The 23084-nt window shown below is 37.5% G+C and overlaps 1 protein-coding gene across 2 annotated transcripts in view; it reads left to right on the plus strand.

Moving 5' to 3' along the window:
- LOC135324426 (EGF-like repeat and discoidin I-like domain-containing protein 3) overlaps positions 1–23084 on the plus strand; it is a 262585-nt gene that overhangs the window by 174898 nt on the left and 64603 nt on the right. For both annotated transcript variants that reach the window (XM_064500716.1, XM_064500717.1), the window contains one exon: positions 7095–7276. In XM_064500716.1, coding sequence (XP_064356786.1) covers positions 7095–7276 — 182 coding nt within the window. The remainder of the gene's footprint in view (positions 1–7094; positions 7277–23084) is intronic.

Raw genomic sequence — 23084 nt, forward strand, 5'->3', positions numbered from 1 at the left:
CTGTCGCTGCAGATTGGCCATGTGGTAGTTCATTGTCAAGGTTCAGCTAACCATTTTCGGGGATGCTGACCTCGCTCCTGGCATTCGGGAGTTGTGCCTCTGTTCCCCCAGTATCCAGCACAGCCAGGACAGCCACGTTCCTTCAAGCTTTGTGCCGTGCTGTGTATTTGGTGTAGTAAATAGTGGCTATTTGGCATCTCTAGCTAGAAAACAGAATACTGAAAGGAGGCAAGGGATATGTTTTCAGATAAGCTAAAGGCTATTGCAAAAAGAGTACATTGTTGTCCCTCTTCATAGAATAAGGGCAAGAAAGAGTAAAACAGGACAAGGAAGATTCAAGTTAGAATTTATTCAAACACTGAATGGGGTTGTCGAATGTTCACTGCTAGAGCTTTTGAAAAAGGCTTTTAACAAACATTTATCAGGAATAGCATGGATATAGTTGGCATGTCTTGAGTTAAAGAAACTTTTCCAGATATTTGGAAGCCGTATTTTTCTATGACAGGGATCCATAAACAGTGTGCTTCATACCAGAAGTCCTCTTTCCAGGCCAGTTCCATTATAAGCATTTTGAACATACCTAAGAATGTTATTAATAGCATTAATGTTACTGAGTTCAGCACAGAACACAGCAGAAATATTTATTTCACGGATCATGACTACTAGAAGAAATGATTTTTCTGATTACAGTTTTGAAGATATGAGACTTTATACACATCCTTCTGTTTGAGCATAAGAATAGCTATGCTTAGCCAAATGAAAGTTGACTGCCTGTAACACTGATTTGAAGTGAATGCGTAGTGAATGAGTGTAAGGAAAAGACAAGCATTAAGTGACGGTTCTCCCACTGTGTTTTTGCAGCTTCTAGCCATCATCGGTTTAGGAACTTCCTAGATCAATTGTATCTTCCTTTAATTTTGTTAATTCCCGTTGGATAGATTCCTCTTTAAACGTGCTGTATGTTGCAGTTCCCCAGGCATTGATGCCTATGCTTTGTGCAGGGAATGTCCTTTCTATGCAAAGAGCAAAATGCAGAAATCAACAAATTAGAACTAATTAAATCAGTCCACAGATAACAACCTTCCATTTCAGACACAACACTGTATAAAAAGGACCTAATCCGGTTTCACTGAGCTGCCATCTCCACATGCTTCTGTCCTTTGCTGGAAGTGTCAGCTTGTCAAAGCTATCTCGGTGTAGGAAATGCCTCTGACTGTCCATCAGAGGATTCTCACGGGAAGGAAAGCTCTGTTTCTCAGCCACCTCTCTACAAAATCACTTTACATGCTCTTTACAAAGAAGAAAATTAGGAACACTAATTTTATCAGTAATGTTTCATGGTTTTGAAAAAAACACTCTACAGAAACCTTCATATTTTGTGTGTACATTCATATGTTGAATATGGATGGATCTTTAATAGGAGATCACTAGGCGATGGTCCATACCCATCTAGTAAGCTCCTATAGAAACAAATTCACTGTTATCAGAAGAGAGGTATCCTTGAGAGAAGAAACTGAGCAAGGATGTGTGGGTGGCTGGGGGAATAAGATGAAGAAATAGGCTGACGTCTAGCTTGCAGGTGGGAAGCTTATGCATGTATCAGCATTAATTACTGCAATATCAGAGGTCATCTGTAATGCCATTGTCAGGGTTTGTGTTCAGCACAATTACCATGCTATGCTAAGCACAGCTAGAGTAATCTCATTTGACAAAATGAGGTGCTTGGAGAAAGACAGGAGTACAGATGTCTAAAGCAGATTTGTTTTCTGCATGCCTTCAATTTTGCATCTGTTTGTTTTGATGACGTTACCTGGAGACAAACCAACAGAAGAAATGAAAGCTATATATTCATGCTGCAGCATCAGACATGCTTCATCATCAGTAACAAGAAATCTTTTTCTTCTGTTTGCAGAGGCATAATCCTCGCATTTACAAGCAATGTTTAAACCATTTGGAGGTTTTGCTTAATTTGTGGACTGAAATAAAGTATAGAAGTCCACATTAAACACACTTGAGTAACATGTTTACCCAGTGCTTTCTGCTTATTATTATCTCCCATTATGGTAATTGTTTTTTTTTCTTAAAATGATTTGGCCTTCCCCTACTAATAGTGAGAATCAGTGACATATTTCTATTTCATAGAAATATTTCATATTCTATTTTACATCTGAAGAGTTATCTGTGTAAACCAGAGTAAGCTCTTTTTCTAATTGTCACTTTCTATTTCCTTTGCATAAATATTTTTGTTCTGCTGGAGGCATTTATTGTTGGAAGAGCCGAGGATCCCCATAACTTTGGTCTAGGAGTGAAATCTGGAATACTGATCATTTGCTTTGTGATAAAAACTGATATGTTGCATTTCAGATATGGTTATGTTTGAGACTGTAAAAGAAACCTTCAAGGCAGTTTTATCACTATGCCATCTTCAGCTGAATTGGTGGGGGTTCTTAGGAGAAATGAAAAAATAGGTGAATCTTTAGCTTTTCAGGTATTGGTGTTGACTTTTACCATCCTTCACTGGAACCATTCAGTGTCATGTAGCATATTGGTTCATCTTTGCATTTGTGTCATCTTCATGGACAGTGAAGTGGGTGTTCTGAGCATGGGTTTATGTTTAATGAGAGTAAGAGGAGCATCAATAGTGCTTCATTTGGTGTACACCAGTTGTCAGTGTAGGATTAAAAAAATATCGCTCGAGTTAGTATTTTGCTGTTTAATGACATAAAAAGTAACAGCTTTAGGTGACAAAGTCTTCCTCATGAATCTATAGCATGAACCTGTCATGCAAATTGTTGCTTTTTTTTTTTTTTTTTTACTTTCTTGCATCAAGTTATCTGTCATATCCCAGTGTGTCATCATCAACTAATAAAAACAATTGTCTATTAATGACTGACATTGACCAGCCTGAATTGTACAGAGTCACTGTAGTGATACTGTTACTCTCTTGGAGACTCCAGCTTCCCGACTTGTCATGATTTTTGTTAAATGAACTGTGGATTTAATAGAAATACAGGTATAAGAGCAGTAAAATATAATACAGCTTGTACCTGTTTTGCAAAAATGTGCATCTCCTATTTAAAAAAAAATTATTTATCAGATTTTTTTTTTACTTAATGGATAAAGAATTTCCAAAAGCAGCAGTGTCTTGTTTTCTCCATTGTTAGTAGTCAATGTCATATCCTAGCCTGTAAGGACTAAAAGGAATAATTGCTAGTTTAATCTGAAGAAAAGCATTTTTGTGTCTCAAATTGAAGATCTTATGCAGCAGCTAGTGTGTTGCCAGTGCTTCACAGATAAAAACATGTTTGATAGAACCAAGGGCTGCAAGTTTTCAGGTAAAGTGAATTTCTTGGGAGTTTAGAGAGTAAATAGCCCCATTATAGCTTTTGTAACGAGAAAGCATTCCCCACAATCTATTGGAGCACTTGAAAGAAGTTAATGAACGCATAGATAAAGAAATTCCATTTGCTATGCTGTATTTAAAGTTTACCCAAAATTTTCAACAATTTCCTTTCAACTGAGGAAAGAAAATAAACCAGAAAGTTTTCTTGTAGAATAATGTCTGGTTAAAAATAAAGAGAAAAAGGATGGATAAAATGGTCAGTTTTAACAGTGGAAGGAGCTTACTTGTAAAGTTCTAGCAAAATCTGTGCTGAAGTCCCGACTGTTCAATATCCTTCTAGAAGAGTAAGGTGGCAAAATGTTCTGATAGTTTAGGAGATTTACTTAGCAATATTAAAATGAACCAAAGAGTTTTAGAAAGATCTCAAAATACTGATTGACTTGGCTATAAAATGGTAGATTAAATTCAGTGTTGTCAAACTCAAGGTAACACTACTCAAGAAAACAACCTTAATTATGCATGCACAGGTATCTCAGGTGTGTCTCAGGAAGAGATAGCCTTGAGTTGGCTTCTTCAAGGCCCAGCTGCCAGGCCTATGCCCAGAAAATTCCTTAACTGGTCAGCACTGCTATGTTCAAAGGACTAGGATTATACTATAAATTCTGTGGTTTAGACCAGCAAGCATAATGCTTTAATCCAAATTTCCCATCTCATGAGAATGATCTGCCCTTCGGGGCAATGAATAGAGATGGTCCTCTAAAGTCAGATGTGCATACATATATATTATGTTGTAAACCTAGTATTGGTTAGAAATGGCTGTCCAGTCTCCTATTTCCTATGCATCTCATTTTGTTTTGCTTAGAATGATCACCAAAGTAGAAAGTATTGCTAATGTATTGTTTTTAATTCTTGTAAGTGGTAAATTTTGGGTTTAACTCAAATTTACAAGTGGCAACTTGACAAGGCTAGAACTGCAATTAAAATAAGCTTGTACAATGAAGTACCTATTCCCTAAAGGTAGAAATTTGTTTTGGATTTTAGGACTAATCCTCCTAAAGCTACGGAAGGCAAACACTTCTGACTATATATGGTCATAACTGACACAGCATAGTAAGTGCTATGCTTGGCAATATAACTGCCTTTGATTTTGAAAGGAAAATTCACATCTCATGTAAGAAGTTCACACATATTTCAAGTACAGTTTGACACATATTGAGCGTGAAAACAAACATGGCTTCAAATCTTAACTGTTCACTATGCACCTTAAACAGAGGCTGATAAGCAAAAATCTACACATCCATTTCTCTTCTAGATCTGCCGAAGCTGGGACATTTATAGGAGGTCGAGGGTCTTAACATCAAATATATGTTCTGCTTTTGAAAAATATCTGCTAAAGCCAAACACACTCATTTTGGAACCCCATCAGAACTGGTACTGGTTCATGCTGGGGCCCCATGCTCATGCACACCTCTTTCCCCGTAGGTTGCAAAGTAATGCTAGCAGGTGGACAGGTGTCCTCCTCCCTCTGCCTTTCACCGTGAGGGGACAGAATATAGCTGCATGTGCCACATCTGCATTAAAATAACTGCAGTGTTGGGTAGGTCTCTGTACCTCCTATTTAAGCTCCTCTTAAAGGACTGTCTTCTGCTTAGATATTTCTCATCCATATTCATCAACTATTAGGGGTGGCTAATTACACTGTAAGCTGGAATCGGTCCTGTGTGTATACATGTGTTGTATATACATATGAGTTACGTATACATGTAGGCAAACATGCTTGTGCCTTCTTTTACATTATGAAATGACAAAGATATTTTAATAAATAAACATGAGAAATTTTTGAAAATATACATTTTCCTTTGAAAATACAGAATTTTCCCCCCATCATGGAAGCCTGTATGGCTGTTTTTAAACCAAAAGGATTTATTCTGATTAGCTGAAAAGATTTCAGGAGGGCCAAGATTTGAATAGGTCTTTCAATGTAACACTTGATAACACTATGAAAAAGAACACTTTTCCAACAGATGTGGGGTTTTTTTTTGAATCTATTCTGTATTGTATCTGCCTACGCTAGTGACAAAGACTTTGTTTCCTACTGGCATTACTGTGCATCTGGGACAGCTGCGGGAGAGCGAGCTGCATTTTGTTCCATCTTGTGCAGCATCAACAGAGTTATCAGCAAAGCGATGATTACAACGGCTTTATTGTTGGGTGATACGGGACACAAAAAGCAGAGCTGGATCTTTAGATTTAGCTGAGCTTAAAGGATTGTTAAAAATATGGATGAGATCATAGTATGGTGGAAGTCAGTCATAATTTCAATGGGCCAAGATTTCATTTAGTATCTTCCTAAATGTAAACCAATTTTCTCATCTGAGAAATAATTTATTTGGAACTCTACCAGTATGAGGGTTTTAGTTGCAGTTTTCAGAGCATGCACACATAGTTGTTCATGGCCCCATAATGAGCTTAGATTTGTTTTATATTTGTCTCATTTACCAGTGGCACACAATACCCAGCGATTATGTTGCTAGCATTTCCCAGCACTGTCTGCTTCAGCTTCTGTTGAAAGGAGCAAATTGCACTGGTCACTTTTTCTTCTCTGTACATTTTAATTAATGAAGAATTGAATCATATGTGACTTTATGACCATATGATGTAAGGATTTCATAGCAGTATGAAAGAGTTTATTCTTAAACTCTATTCAGAGTTTATTCTTTGGTAGTGCTAAAGGTAAAAGCACTGCCAGGCTTCTGAGAAAACCTTAAAAGTAAGCAAATGTCTGCTCCATCCTGTTGTGTTTAAAATTGCTGAAGTGCAGTTGACTACAAAGTAGAAGATCTTCTGAACAACTGAGCAGATCAACGGCTATAGTAATTCCTGTAATAAGCTTCTCTTTATATCCTGCATCTGAATTGATTAGAGAAAGAGAACAAGTCGTATTTACTCGAAAGTAGTTGAGGGGGTTTAATAATAGGTAGCCTGCCAATCATTTGTATATCATGAATTTTCAAAATTCTTCCTATTTGAATTACTCACAGTAATTGTATAGTATTGTTCCTGTACCCTAACTGAGTGGCTTTGGAAATCAATATAGGCAAAAATATCTTGACTTTACAAAAGGTTATATCTAACTATTTCAGATGAAAAAATTAGTGATGAACATCATTCATAAAATTATGAACAGTTGAACATTATGGTTAAGTATGTACTTCATGCTTTGCTGATTAGATACGTAAGACCTTTATTTTTAATGTAACTGAACATACCATGTTTCTAATTTCGTATTTCTAAAGATGAATGCAGTAACAATTTGTAGTGTATTGGCTAAGGGGCTAATCGTTATGGCACAAACATCAATATGGAAACTTTACAGTAATTACACAATCTTAAATATGCTTTTAGCAACTACTTCAGTATTTGAATATAAGAATCATTTTCTTAATGTTTGTATCCATAAAACTGAAACTCACAACTCTCCAGCGAAAGCAAACTAAAGGAAGTTACAAGCTGAATCTATTTCTTTGATTTTGTAATGGGAACAGTTATTTACAAGCAATGTTTTTGTAGTATTTACGCATTTCTACAAATAAAAAAAGTGCTACTCAGGTGCTTTAAATCTCTTCTAACAACATATTTGGCACATGATCTTTGGGATCTATTTATATGCTATTTATAGGTAAGTCACTAGTGATTCAGAAGAATCGATAATTTCAGTTATATTCATTTCTTTTCTTGTTTTCATTCATAGGATGCTCTGGCCCTCTAGGAATAGAAGGAGGAATTGTGTCAAACCAACAAATTACTGCGTCATCCACTCATCGAGCTCTTTTTGGACTCCAGAAATGGTATCCATACTATGCACGACTTAATAAGAAGGGTCTTGTAAATGCTTGGACTGCTGCAGAAAATGACAGATGGCCATGGATTCAGGTAACAGATGGAGCTGAGGAGAAAAAACATCTCCTTGATTCAATTGTCACTTAAGAAACTGATGAAGACAAGTGGTAAACTAGTAGCTAGATTCTTATTCGTTCTCATAAGCGTAGCCTAGGCTAAAGTGGACTATTTAGTTGCAAAACAGTAATAATTTCAACTTTATAAATACAAAAATCTTTTTATTTGAAAAATGTATGCATATATTCTATGGCAACTCTAAGAATCTCTCCTGTAGAAGCTGATTTATAGAGGCTTTTCAAGGAAGCTTTTTTCGCAGGTGCTACATTTGCTCATTAGGTCCTTAGTAGCGTTTAGCAGCTGTATCTATTGTTGGACGTACTTTGACATACTCCTGCAGCTTTCTTAGGGGCATAACTCTAGTCTGCTTTAATATGTTTTTTGCCGTACCATGGCCTGTGGAAATAGTTTATCCTCTCTGCTTAGCTGTGCAGGACACACATACCCTTTAAGCAGTGTGTGCATCACTCTGGAAATAACAGTAACTGTTTTATTTAAGGTTGAAATAGTTGTTAGTTCAACCATGTCTGTGGGGCTAAAAATACTTTTTTTTTTTTCATTCCTGCTCAAAGGCTGCTATCTCTAGATTCAAATGGCAGTGTCCCCTTTGTGGACTGGATTTCTCCAGGCCCAGCAAATGTCTTCAGAAAAAGTCATGAAGTAGTGCGATATGACGTCCTGTATTTTAATGAAGATAATGATTAACTAGTAATTTCTGCAGCTCTTTACTCTTATGCAGTTTTGTTTTTATGATGTGTGGATTGGTCTAATCTTAGCATGTTCAGTTGTTAGTTAACGCAGGCGAAGATATACGCTCATGGGAAGAACTTGCGCACTAATCAATATGCTCAATATGTGGGGAGGGTGCTTCCTTCCAAGTGAGCCCAGCACAGCAATAGCAGAAGCCAGTACAGTGAGGGCCGCCGCTTCTCTGGGTTGAGCGGGAGACCGTGGCATGGCCCGATCTCCTTCCCTCGTGGACCTTGCCTCCGGCCACAGTAGCAGCCACCTTCCCTCGAGGGGAAGCTGCCATACCGAACGGCAATTCTGCACTTCCCGCTACTACCGCAGCACCAGCTCAGGTGGCCTAAATAACTATCCTGTTTCCTTCACTTGCTTAGACAAAACTGGTGTCTGGTCTACCGGCACTGAGTAGGTTGAACTACAAGGTCTTTATGTTCCTCAGTTGCATCAGACACACCCTTCTTGCTGTTATCTTTGTGTAAATAGCATAATTTCTATTCACGTTTCAGTCTTCTTACTGACTATCAGTTATGATTTTTCTGAACAGTTCCCAAATGCTATGGAAAAATGTGTATAGGGTTGCCTGTTCATTTTTCTTGTTTAGAAAGCAGGCTCAAAGCACTATTTGATAAAGTTTTCTAAAGCTAATGTGGTGAGAATATTGGCTTTTGTCAGTTTTGAAAAATGTAGCCTATGTTAGTTTGTTATTCACTGCAGAGTGAACACACAAAGGCCCTTCAGTGTATCTTAAGTCAGTTTTCTTCTGTGAAGACTAGAGGGGTTAGGAAGTTTATAAAATTTATACACTGAAAAAGAGCTGGAATGAATAATATTAAGGGTCTTGAGCAGAATTATTTTCTCAGGAGTAGAAAGCTAATGTAACTTTAAAGGATAGTGAGAAGCATTAGTGTTATGGTAGCTTTTTGGGCTGCTTTAGAGCGTGGCTTTTGTTAAATAATTTGGAGAAAAAAAATCAGAAGTGTTTACCATTGGCCCCCTAGGCATATTTTCACTAGAAGATGAACTGGAGGGGGACTGTTAATGGTTGGTTGCTTCCCTGCAAAGACACATACCCATCATCAAAGTAGCTGTCAGATGGCTGTGCATATTTCTACCCAGACCAGACTTATGTTTGCCTTGATCTTTGCTCCCAGGGAAGTCATCCCTTTGTTCTTCTCTGGAAGGAAGGTTGGACCAATGGAGAAAATTTTTCTAAACATCTCAGCTGAAGGCATCAGGTTTGAAAAATTAGTTCTTTTTGGAGTTAATCTAGGTAGTGCCAATCCTAATTATGATAGCTATAAGATATAAGGACTTTCTAGAAGCTAAGTAAGTGACATGATTAATGTATACAAAGCACCTAGTATTCTCTTCCTTTTCCTTCTCATTCTTCTTTAAAAATAAGTTCATGGTTTATACAAAACTTGCTGAGTACTTTTTGGAGTCCAGAGGGAGGAAAACGCTCTTTGTTACTTAAAAACAAAAGTTTAAATCTTGAGAGGACTTTTTTTTTTTTTTCCTTTTCTGAAGACTTTTTGCCTTGAAACAGTTCGGGCCAGATAATCTAAATTTGGCAGGGAGATGATACTTGTACAGAAGTGCTTTTGAGTGTTCTGTGGAAGCCCTGTTATGACTTGGTCTTCAAAATGGACTTCAGAAACTCAAGCTTTATGCATTGCATGGCAGTCCTCTACATCAGAACACTATCTTATTCTTTAAGCACAGAATACACACTGAGACAGATACTGCCTAACCCTTATATGGGTGAATTTCTGTTGAGAGAATAGCAGCAGAAATCTCGTATCTTATTTTTGCACAGCTTCTATAAAGTCCAGGGAGATGCTGCTTAAACATTTGCAGAAGGTTACAAAAAGTCCGCATACTCTGATTCTGTATTAGGCTTCTGGCTAGCTTCCGTCTGGTCTGGTGGAAGAAATGCTCCTTCTAACAGTCTACTCTTAGTTTTACTTTCTTTATCGCATTACCACCTTCTTCCCGGATACAGATGCTTACTCTGCAGTTGGCATTTCCGTGGGAATCAAGACCATTGACAAAAGCAGAGGAGAGTCTGAGGGCCATACAGTTAAGTGACTTCGGTCATTTCCAATACGAAGGGTTTGTGTATGGGACCTCTTCTATGCTGGTCTGACTGATGAAGCGACTGGACCAGAAGATGGCTTCTGAAAAAATTGTAAATGTTTGACAGAGATTAAGTGGAAAGTTATGAAACCAGAAATTCCATTTTTATGAAATGTGAATTAACATTTAGTGCAGTGAACCCAAAACAGTAGCCTGTTATTCTATTGTAGTTTCTAATGCTAGATAAATTCTAAATGAAGCTGTTCTATAATGGGCAAAGTCCCCCAAAGTATAATTATGTACATGCCTGTAGCTATTTTTGCCTTGTTCCATCATTATCAATTTTCTTTGTCATTTAATTTCTTTATTTATATGCAGCTTGGCAAAAGGAAGGTTTGAGTGCTTTGCTTATAACTCACTTGTAATGAGTGCAAGTTTTTTTCTCTAATCTTTCAGGTGTCGGACACATATGAACTAATTAGTATGCAGTTTCATTTTCCTGCATTCTCCCAATGAACTGAAAATTGAAATTGCCATTTTAAATTTACACTCTCAGCATGTAATTAGTAATGGCACTACAATGCTTGTAATTGGCTTCTGATTTAAAGGGTCAGCGACCATGTTTTTGAAAGCAAATTAAACTCAGACTAAGTCATGTCTCCCTTTTAGAGTTCTGCTGACCTGTGTTTCTCCTCATAGGTTTGCACTGTGATAAAATAACATCTGTTTATATTGTTTACTACCTTACTAGTGACACTAACTGTTAGTGTTTCCAAATACAATGAGAAAAACCCTATGCTTCTCTACTTTGTGAATTGCTCATGAGATATGACCAAAATGGTCACTGTGCCTGTTCCAGTGATATTCTTTTCTGTCAGAGCTCTCTCTTTCAGAGAGCATTAATTCTCCTTTCCCTTTTTCCTTTTGCTTGCATGATTTTAAAATGTGGAGGTTTTTTTACTGTGATTCCATGTCATGTCTACTCCTTCCTTGTCCCAGAGCACACAGTTTTTATAGTTCATGTTTTCTCAAGGAAATGTGGATCAGAATGGAGATGGCCATGCGCAGGTTTGTTGTTTGTATTCTGTCTACCATATCAAGGGAATGGATCCAGTCCTAAGTTATGATTCTGGCTTTCTCTTGTAACTATTTTCAATCATTTCTCTTTCCAGTCATATTTTCTCTGTGTCATTCTCCTTTTCACTTACCACTGCTCCTCTCTGCAGTGCTCTACCTTCCTGTGATAGAATGATAATATTTTAAGTTAAATAACTTAATCTCTAACACAAACTGTTAATCTCTAACACAAACCAGCTAGGAGTTTCTAAATCTGACTCCTCTCTAGCGATCTTTAACCCAGAGATCCATGCCTATGCCTTACATTTCTTATTCTCTCTCAGTTTCTCCATCCAGATATTATATTTCTTAGCTCATTTTTCCTCTCATCATGACTGATTTCCCTATCTCTTCCATAGACTATTATTCTTTTTTATACCGTTGCAGTTATTATTATTCCTGTAACATGCAAAGACCTCAGCCACGATGGAGATGCTAAAAATGCCCAAACTGGAATGTCATAAAGAGTAATGTAAAACAAGACTAAATAATTTGGTGCAACTAAGGCTGCCTGACAGCACTGAGGTAGTCAGTCATGCTGTCAAGATGTACTAGTAACTTCTACAGGAGGATGCATCTGGAGGAACCTGGAAGGGGTGGGGGAAGGAAGGCAGATGGATTTAGCCCCAGAAGATGTGAGTCTGTTTCTTTAGACTTTTGGAGTAGGGGTGGCCCAATTGTGGGCTCCCCAGTACAAGAAAGACGTGGAGCTACTGGAGTGAGTCCAGCAAAGGGCTACGAAGATGATTATAGGACTGGAGCTTCTCTCACATGAGGAAAGGCTGAGAGAGCTGGGCCTGTTCAGCCTGCAGAAGAGAAGGCTGAGGGGGGATCTCATCAATGTATACAAATATCTTGAGGGAGGGTGTAAAGAGAATGGGGCCAGATTATTTTCAGTGGTGTCCACTGACAGGACAAGAGGCAACAGGCACAAACTGAAGCATAGGAAGTTCCATCTGAATATGAGGAAAGACTTCTTTATTGTGAGGGTGACAGAGCACTGGAACAGGTTGCCCAGAGAGGTTGTGGAGTCACCTCCTCTGGAGATATTCAAAACCTGCGTGGATGTGATCCTGGGCAATGTGCTCTAGGTGATCCTCCTTGAAAGGTGGGGGGAGGTTGTTGGACTGGATGATCTCCAAAGGTCCCTTCCAACCTCAACCATTTCTGTGATTCAGTGATTCTGTGGCCTTTTTGTTCTGTCTCTAAGTAATTCCAGCACAATAGATTCTTGGGCCATAAAACAACCTTCCTATATCTTAATCTGCCCAAGAACAGTAAGACATACACCACCTATGTCTGGGAGCCTGGAGTGGAGGAGCAGCTGACAACAGAGCTTCAGTGGCTCCTGCCACTGCACTGCAGTACAGGCTGGGCTGGGTTTGATGGTAAACGTGCCAGGGAGGCCTGACAATGTCAGCCCCAGAAACCCCTGCTGTTTTCCTTTTTCTTGCAGCTGTGAGTTCAGTTTATCTAAATGTCCCTTCTCCCACGTGATCCAGTCACATGTCAAAGAGCTATGTAGAAGTTGTCCCCGAATTCTCTGAGAGCCCCATATGCTCAGTAACCTCGGGCTTACCACTACTGGTGCCCGTAAGTCAGAATAATACCTTGTCTAAATTCAAAGCAGGATTGCAAATTAGGGGGAGAGAGCTGAAGAGGAGAGGGATATTATGTGTTTGTCTGAGCACGAGGTAAGGTGGGTAAAGGCATACAGAAGGTAGAGGGTAAAAGGTATCAGGGTGTACTCCGAAGGTTGATAGGAAACAGATACTTGAAAGCATTACACAGCAAAGATTGGCACAGATTGGCAAAGATGATGTTTTGAGTCAGGAGGGAACTGGGTAAGTTTTGATTAAGGAGGGGATTAAGGATGAATTTAACGTCCTGGTCCTGGATTTGGCCTTTTGATTAGGCAAGGAGTGGAAAGCATCAGTGCCTGCTGGCCCCTGTGCGATTGCTGCTTTTGCACCATGACTTTACTAATATATATGAGAACAAGAGATCTTAATTTCTGCTCATCTCATGAATGTGATTGTGAAGCATATTCCTGTGAGGAATATGCCTGATAATGGCAATAGTTTTAATGGTAGTCTCTTGGACACCAACTTTTTTTAAAGTGCTTTGGGGTCTTTTGGGTATGAAAATCATTTTTACGAGGTCCATATTAATCCACGGTCACCACAAGCAGATTTGGGAATACCTGAAATCTAGAGAATGAACTATTTAGTGTGTCATACTGCTTTCTGAGAACAATGATTAAACACTTGAATTGTTACCGGAGACTATTGTACATAAAGCCTAGTGCATTAAATTGAAAAATAAGGAAAATGCTTAGTTATCTATAGTTAAAATAACAGGAACTGTGTCTCCAGAGACATCAGCATGGTTACCAATTTACTAATATATAAAATATTCAAATATTTAATTTTATTATTGTGAGAAGGAGGAGGATTCATTAACAAGACAGCTGAACTGCTCAGTTTGATGGCAAAATCAAAAAATGGGAAATAAACTCAGTTCAAGTTGAATAATTTGGAAGTTTTTTCTCCCAGTTTTTATAGGAAGCAAAAATATCAGAATATTTAGTTTGGGTTTAGACTGACATGTCTTTTCTCTTCAAATAATTAATCCTTTTCTAGCCCTATTTTATTTTTATATTTTTATTCTTGTTCGAGCCAATTTTTAAATGTAATATTTGATTTCAAAATGCAAAAGCTAGACGTTTTATTTAGACTATATTAAAATGAAATGTTCAGTTAGTTTTCCAAGACTATATTAAAATGAAATGTTCAGTTAGTTTTCCAGTTTCCTCCTCAAATGACTTTTCTGAAACTGTTTACTAAAGTTTAGGTGAAACTCCATATTTTGAGAAATTACAGTTTGATGAAAATGGTGCCCACCTTTTAATTAGTAATTTGAATATATTAGTATCCTATTCTAAAATAAATACATTGGGTTTACTTACTTTTACCTTCTCAGTGCATATTTTTTAAGTATTACTTATTTCCTTTTAATAGCTATTGCGCAATTTTAGATATTTTCTGCCATCATCTTTCTATAGAGACTCTTAATAAACAAAGGTGACCTATCAGGGAAAGAAATCTACCCGAGCAGATTAAGGGTGGAACATTACCAGGCCCCTGTGTAATTTAAGGCCCATTGTCAGCAAAGTCCAGTTAGAGCCGCAAAAATGTTGTTCATGTAAAGCTTATTCCCACAGCAGAAATCAGAGTGACTACTTAGGGAGCTAGCCTGGTGCATGGGACATCCCTTGAAATGCATAGAAATGTTCAGTGCCTCAGGGGGTGTCCACAGAGCCAGCATGCGGCAGTGAAGGTGCCAAAGTTGATCCAGAGAAAACAGAGTACTAGAGTCTTCCTTCAGTGTTGTCCATACGCAGCAGTCACTGAAAATATATATCTGAGAACTAAATAGGGTAGTATTAACATGTTATGGGCTATGAAGTTTACTTTAAGACAGCTTAAAAATCAGCAGGGTAAGAGAATAATTATGCAGCACAGTGATTACTTGTTTGAGAGAATTTAAATTCTAGTTTCTGCTGCAGAAACTATACCAGTATTTTACTTAGAGATTACTGAGAATGCTTTTATGCTATTTTTTTCTTTTTTTCTAAATATTTTGAAATATTTTTTATGTTATGTAGAATGTATTTTATTATTTGTGATTTTATTCATTTTTTACATCAGTGTCTCCCAAACCACCTGCAGTTTCAGTCCCACGCCTGGCTCTTGGCCTCACTTATTTTGGTCTTGCAATGCCTAGTACTAGCATAATTAATTACATGTCTGTGGATCTCACAAGCCTACTCATCACTACTTTGACATATGAAAAATCTATTTATAATAAAGACTTTCTAAGTTCCATCATTCTATCCCCAGGCAGCAAAGAATTAAGTTTGTTTTTTTTTTTCCCAAAAAAAGGCAAGTAGGAAAAAATTAGCAACTTCGACATAAAGAACTTCCAAAGGGCAAGCATGCACCAGGTGATAATTATTTGCTAATAAAATGATAAAACCCAAAGTACATCCAGAGGTCTTGCAGAACATTCATTCAAACATCTGTTAGTAAGAGCTCTAAGCAAACTGCCATCTGTCAAACCATTCATTTTGTCAAAGTTCATTTCCTCATTCATGAGTACTGTAGTATCAGCTTCCAAAAAATACCTGTCATCATAGATTAAACATTTAATGTTACTTAATATAACTGTCAAATGTAGCCAAGTGAACCTTATGAAATACAGTCTCAGAGTCGTGATGTAAGGTGACTTGAACCATAGAGGAAGACTTACCTGGTAAGCTAAATGTTAAAAAATCTGTTAAAACTCTTCATTTTTTGTCAATATTCCAAAATTTTATTTAATATTATACCAGGATTTCCTTGCAGAATATGGACGGTATAGGCAATTGGTATTTTGTACCGGAAAGCCCTTGGCATGGGAGAATAAGATACAGTTGAATTCTGTCAAAACTCTTCCACGTAGGACCTTTGAATTGCAGCAGTTAGAACAGATCCTCAAGTGGTCAATGTCTGTCAGAGAGTCACTGGCTTCAGTGAACCGAATACCAATGTCAGTCAGCTGCAAATCTCTCTCACTGTCTATATCTTCAGCCTTCAGGCTCAAAATGTAATTTGTGTACCCAAAGTAGACCAGAAAACAAAAGGTCTGTAGTCATCCAGATACTCCCTTATGTCCCATTCCTCAGTATCTATTTGATATCATCTTGTATTTCCCAGTGTCGTTCTTCATACACACAGATACCCACACACGAACATATTCAAACAACTTGTGATTGAGGTTGCAGATGCACAGAAGCAGTCAGTTCAATATTAGGATTCCTATGGCAACAGAAACTTGATTCACTTATGAACACTATACGTAACATATTCTGTCAGCCCACATGCCAGCTTTCTTTAATAACTGTGTAATATGGCTGAATGATTGAAATACGAATATTTTAAAATGTATTGTTTTGTGCATCTACAATACCAACTATTTTGACTGAATAGCTTTCCACATTTACCATACTGAAAGTAATTAAAGCAGCAAGCGGTGGCACACTGAAATGAGCAAGTGTGCATCTCTGTGGTTTCTCGCCCCAGTAACAAGTTTCTTGTAAAGACACCCCTACATGGTGGCTCACTGACTTTAATGGTTAAACAAGGAATGTGTGGGCATAGCGGTCTTACTCTGGGAAGGATGGGGTCTAAATCAATAAGACGATGCTATACTAGTGTTACAGGCATGTTCTATGTCTTAAACACTCACTTTCAAAATCAGTAAAGCAAACAATCCTCACTTATGGTTAGGCTTCCACTAGTTTTGAATTCTGGAAAATAACTGTTTCAAGTTACCTCGTTACAACTAAGGACCAGGATATAAAATTTAAAAAAAAAGAGAAAAATTACATACAAATATATTTTAAAATTGTGCATTGTACAGAGGTATGTATACACACTTATATATGTATAGATGGACCCAGAACAGTGTGTAGGCCCTGAATTTATATGTGTATAGATAGGTCACAGGGATGTACAGCATGAGCTGTGAAAGTATAGGCAGAGCCTTGATACAGCTCTAGCTGTGGAGAAGCACACAGTCCCTGGCTGCAGCTCAGTATTTCTCTGGTACTTTAGAGGCGGTAGAGAGAAAGTACTGGTCGAGAGAAATCTCCTGGTAATTACAAGCATGTGTTTGTCTTTTCAAAGGCCTTCTCGTTTCGGTGGAGCCTCATGTACTGAGAAAATCAATTCTTTGGATTGAAAAATATGAGTGTGTTTTACTCTTGTAATGTTATAATCTTGATATTCCGTGAGTGGTTAAGATAAAGAGACATCCTTCAAATCTGAGGCCTTCACTGAGACTTTTCAGATTTTGAGGGGGTTTTTTTCTTTGTCTTTTACTGAACCGAGCAACATTTTGCATTTTTATCATATTGTCTGTCAGCTTTTGTGCAAAGTCTCCACAGCTTTAGTGAAAAGTGTTTTTTCAGGAAAACTGTGGAGCATATTAAAACGATTGGGAAGTCTTTGTGTTTTCCTGATCATCAGGACTTCTGAGTGTAACTTTTTGTATTATGAAAGACCCTGAAAGTTCTCAGCTCTTGTTCTTCCAAAGTATTTTGAAGAAAAATAGATCAGAAAAAATAGTCAGAAATTCCTTTCATACTCATACTTGGTCCCAAGATCTGAAGTGTAATTATACTTTCTTCTTTTCAGAAGACAAGTGCTCACTAATCTACCTCTTCTACTCCACTTCTATCTAAAACCTTGGATTGTCTCCCTATACAAACAATTTCACAGCAACTAACAGATTATTCTCAAGGATGACAAGTTGTGAGGAAGATTGCTATTACTTACTCCTATTTCCCCATTTGTACTTCTGCCACAAATTCTGTCATGAGGTGAATAGACAGTATAACAGTTGCTCTAATTATTTACTAATATTGTCAGATCAGTCAGAAGTCCTAGTTGCAGCTGGAACTGCAGTGTGCTTTGGGTTTTGAATAAACAGAGAACTAAAAAGTTTCTGCACTAAATAGATGAGAAATGTGAGATACTTACCAGATACAGAGGAAGAACAAAAAAGATTGGTAAGATGATAAACATGATAGGCAGCATACAGCCACCCGGATATGATTGTCAGGCTCATTGGAAAAGAGAGTTTCAGGAATTTATATGATGCTTACAATTACCTTGGCCAAGGAAGAAAAACTGTAAAGGTATGCATTTTACCTGTCTTATGAAAATTGAAATATGGCATTGTTTAGCAACTGAAAACAGTATTTCGTTATTGGCTGAGGAAGTGTAACTGAAGTGTGATAGTATGAGAAGGGGTAAGTAAGCAGCTTCAGTTTCCTTGTGAAGGGAATGTGCATCTGGGAAAGAAACCCCAGTATGGATCCCACAGCTCAAAAGAAGTCTCATCTCCTGTGTGTTCCTTGCTATTCCAATTTTTGCTTCAGCTGCCATCTTTCTATGGGTAGGTTCAATTCCAGATTTAGCTTTAACAGACTTGTTATTTTCCAGCACATTTCCTTCTAACTCAACATTTCTTGGCCTGACAAGCTATATCAGACCTAGGCAAAACCTGCTGAAGTCAGAATGGGAATTGTTCTCAGTTGTCCTTGGTGGGCTTCAGGTCAGACCTTATTTATTATCACAGCTTTTACTGGAGTGCAACTACTGGAGTGCAACTACCAAAGTGCCTTAAAAACAGGTGGAGAGAATGCAATAGAAAGTAGCTCTGGTCTTTGTCATGGACACATAAATAGTGAATTTTCTTTGAATAGTTTTTCATGGTAGTTTTGATATTTTACCTTTTTATTTTTTTTCAGTTCTCTGAAGATGAGGGTTTTCTCATTACTGGCCTTTGTAGGATTAAAACAGAAGTGCATGTTTGTTTCTGTGACCCATCATCCTATCTACTAACCTCTACCAGCCAAATCAAACCTATTTTAGATGTGGACATACATATTGATATTTTTTCTGACAATTTTTTTTTGCACATTCTTTAATCGATACTTTAAGAAGTTTTCTAGATGTTTGGAGGAAATTCTTTTTGAGAGGCATCAGCTTGCCAAAGGCAGGAAGAGGAGTCAGAAGTTGAAGGTATATGAAGGGATTAATAATAGCAATAAAATACTCTAGTGTTTCTTAGCTAAACATAAATTGCAGGTAATTAATAACCATTTAATCAATACTTTGCAAATGAGGTGAAATTTTACTGGGCTACAGAACTCTGAACAATGTGAGACTGATTATGAGCCTTTTTTTGAGATGACAGTCTAAACATGCCAGTAGTTGAATAATTCATATCATCCAGTTAATGACATTCATAACAACTACCTTTGGGACTAAAATAATGACTTAATAATAAGAAGAAACAGACCAAGCGGGTTTTTAGTCTGTCTAATTATGTAAGCTCTCTGAGGCATAAAGTGAAAGTTCTCAACAAAAGCCAGATCAAGTGAGTGCTTTTTGTTATTATCCATAACATATGCTACTCTGTGTTACATTACAATTTGGTCTAAACAATCCCTGTATTTATGTTTTCCATATAAGTGGCTTTTAACATATATACTGATCTTTTCACAGAGGGCAAATGAAATTAATGGGGCAAATTGTGGCTCTGATCCAACATGCCTAACTTGAACCATAGAAATAGTCCAATTGAAGATGGGCAAAGATGATGGGATACTTCCAGCTAGACAAGGACTTCTAGATGCTTGGCTGGGAATAAGCCGTAAGTGAGTGTAGAAAAGAGCTGAGAGTTGTTTGTTGTTACTGAAAGTTGAGATAGTCAAGTGGGACACTAGAAACGACAGTGGCAGGAAGAGGAGTTTGGAAAGAAGTTGGTAGCAAGGTCGAGAAGCGGCTTTGCTGGCTCTGCATCTATGGAAGCAGGACAAAAATGGTTTGGGTTAGTATAGCAAATCAGAAATAACAAAATAGCAGATCAGAAATAACAAAATACTTGACTGATTTATCTTCGGGGTACAATCTCACAGTTGAATTAGGAATTATAAATTGTAAGGTGACCTGTAGCAAATTACTGTATGAGTTCTTCTAGACTGTCAAAAATATAAGAAATGTTGGCTTTTCTCCTTTTAATAATCCTTCAAGAATGGCAGCAACAGCTGGAGTACCACTGTGGATAAATCACTATATTACCTAATCTGGATACTAGTTAAAGTACATATCACTGCTGCTATACTGACTACATTAATGCCCTCAATTAAATCTGGGGAAGCTCTGCTGACAGTGCTGGTTAGGCGAATGACAAAACAACGCAGAGGAGCAAGATGTACGAGCCCCTTACATCACAGGTGTGGCGACAGTGTGCAACGAAGAACAGAATAAGAGCTGACCTGCCCTGACTTTTCTGAACCTCATTGCACACTGAGTCCCCCTTTGCAACCCATTGCTTTTGACATGGGTTCAGAGTGAAACAGCAATGCTCAGTAGCGTTCAGGGCCTTTAGTGCTTGAGGAGGGAAAGGGAAACATGGGAGGGAGCTTTCACGCTCGTTAAATTCTCCAGTATTGCAGGAATCATGTCAGTGTGCTCCATTCCCGAGTTCTTCAAGCTTCTCCAGCTCAAGACCAGTCACTCTTCTTGTGCCTGTCCTTTTTTATTAGAGGCTGTTTCAGAACCTTACTTCCCTGAGGTACAAATTTTTGTTCTAATGTCCAGTCAAAAGTTACTCTTGGCCAGTTTGCACCCATTTAGTATTAGACTGACTTTATCTTTATACTTGAATGGCTGTTCTCCCTTTCTGGATTTATCTTTTCTGTTTGTGAGTGATATTTCACACTTTTTAAGGGTGGAAACTAAATATGTTAAGATTTTGTTACAAACATGTCCATTGGCAAGTGTCCCTATTTCTCATCAGATGTTTCTGTGGGCGCTTTCTGTCTAGCTTTATCAGAATTATGACTTTAAAAAGAAGAAAAAAAAGGTAAACTTTCAAAAACTGATGAAATCATCAGAGAAGGGTTGCTGTAAAGAATCTTCACGTGCCAGCATAACATCGATCCCTTCATTAGCCCTAGTTTTGTACGAGTAATTACGGGGATTAGTAAAAGAAATATACTTTGTGCCAGAAAAGATGGAGAATTATTTATAGCAATGCTCTTGTATCTCATAACTGAAACAGGTAAACAACACAGTTCACCATAAACTGAATTTCTGTTACAAAGGACGGATCATGAAAACACATATTTACAGTCTCATTTTGTGAGGTATTTAACCTGAGCATTTTTTTGGAAGCTTGCTCTTAACATATAGTTCAGGAAAACTCGTACTGTCAGTATTAATGGTGTTACTGCTAATTGTGCAATAACAGATGAGGGGAATATAGTTATTTATTCTGGCCAGGAGCATCACATATGGTATCTTCCTAAAGTCACTGCACCTTCTCATCCCTCTTCTCTACTCTTGTATTTAATAACGCAAAAGATAGAGATGCGGCTGATCTTTTCAAATATTTCTTTGTCAAGTACATAACTTCTGCATGTTGAATATACTTTAATATTTGATCCCAGATTACAAAGTACATGAGCTCCTTGCATTCAGGCCACCTAGTCTGGGACTACAGAGCATCGGCTTCAGAAATCTACCAGAGAGAATTTAACCAGCCAAAACAGGTATAGAGAAAACAGGCATAAATTGAAATATATTAGAAGACCACTGGAAAAACTTATTTTTTCAGATTATTGAGCTTAGTGTCTTAGGAAAGAGGAAAAGTTATTCATATTTTCTTCTACTAATGTTCGTAGTAGAAAAAAACAGGTTGAAAATAATTTAAAAAGAAAATGGATTGTACCCTGAAAATGTGGTATGTGTAGTGAATTCCAACATTTTACAGATCGGCTGATTATCCTAACAAATTTTTCAGCACTCCAATATGAGTATGGTGTTTCCCAAATTCTAAGACCCAAATTGTAAGTCAGGTCCTTAATGACATTTGGCAACTAATCTTGTCTTCAAAATGAAGTTTTTCAGTTTGATTCAATAGCCTTATTGTTACCTTAAAGTACAAAAAAATCTAAAAATAAATCTTTCATGTATACTTTTTGAATCTAAGGAACAAATTATACAAACAGAGAATGCAATTAAATATTACCTATATATCTATATCTGTATCTATTTGTTCATAGATGGACAAGAATATCTTAAATGGCAAATGAACAACTTGAAGTCTAATGATTTCTGTTTCATTCCATTCACTCTTTCAGCCTTCATGTATTAGGTCTCCCAAATATTATCAAAAAAGACTTCTTAAAAAGATAGTATACAAGTCAGAAGTTAAAGCCAAATGCACGTATGTGGAAACCTCACTTACCACAGAAAGTCTATACTGATGTCCTGGTGTCCTTAGTCTCTCCTGTTTTGTTCCATTGACATATTACAACTGCACTTTTTGTCTTTCTCCTAAAGGTCTAAGATTTGTTAAGTATTTTGGGAAGTGATTTTTGGTCTTTGTTTTGTTGAGCCATTTGGACTAACTGTTTATTGAATGGCTTCTTGTGATCATGAGAAATAAGCTTCAAGTGGTTCCATCCAGTCCTATAGTCCTACACTTACACCTGAAAGTGAAGCTATAAACACCTCATGCAGACTTGCAGGATTGGTTCTGAATTGTCTCTAAAAATATAGTATCATTTTTATTCTGTGCAATCTGTAACAGCTTGTAAATTTACTTTGTTCGTATGGCTCTTGGGAAAATACTTTCCATTTCTTTTGTTGGCTTTCTTATGTGGGTTCTTTTAAGTTAAATTCCAGTTAAATGGTAAGTTTTTATTGGCTACATCTTTGACATAGACATCTGAATGATTTAGCATCCCAAAAGAGACTTCTTTATGAACCAGTAAGCTACATGATACAAGATAGAAGGCACCTGGTGGCAGTACATAAGTTCAACCTCCTCATTTTATACAGCATTGAACCTGAGGTACCATATTTTGTCACTTGGCACTGTTTATTAGCTTGAGTTGTCTCCCATGTTTGTTAGTTGTTGAGCTCTTATCCGACTCATAATATCAGCATAATGATTTTATATCGTCCACTATATATCACATAGGCGTAATCTATTTCTTGTGGACCCAGATTTAGATGAATTGAGTCAATGTGATTACACCACCATGAAACAAGTGTGAGTCAGGATAATTTATTTTCACTGGGGACAAGATCCCCAGGCAGGCACATGGTATTGACTTTCTTCCTTCAGTGCCAGTTCATCTTCCTGACCACTGAATAGTGAAGGAGCATGGTAGCTATACCATTTCCAGAGAAACCCAGTAGCTTTCATGTTAATTGCCAGA

Source organism: Dromaius novaehollandiae, chromosome W (genome assembly GCF_036370855.1).
Source record: "Dromaius novaehollandiae isolate bDroNov1 chromosome W, bDroNov1.hap1, whole genome shotgun sequence".
NCBI classification, from domain to species: Eukaryota; Metazoa; Chordata; class Aves; order Casuariiformes; family Dromaiidae; genus Dromaius; species Dromaius novaehollandiae.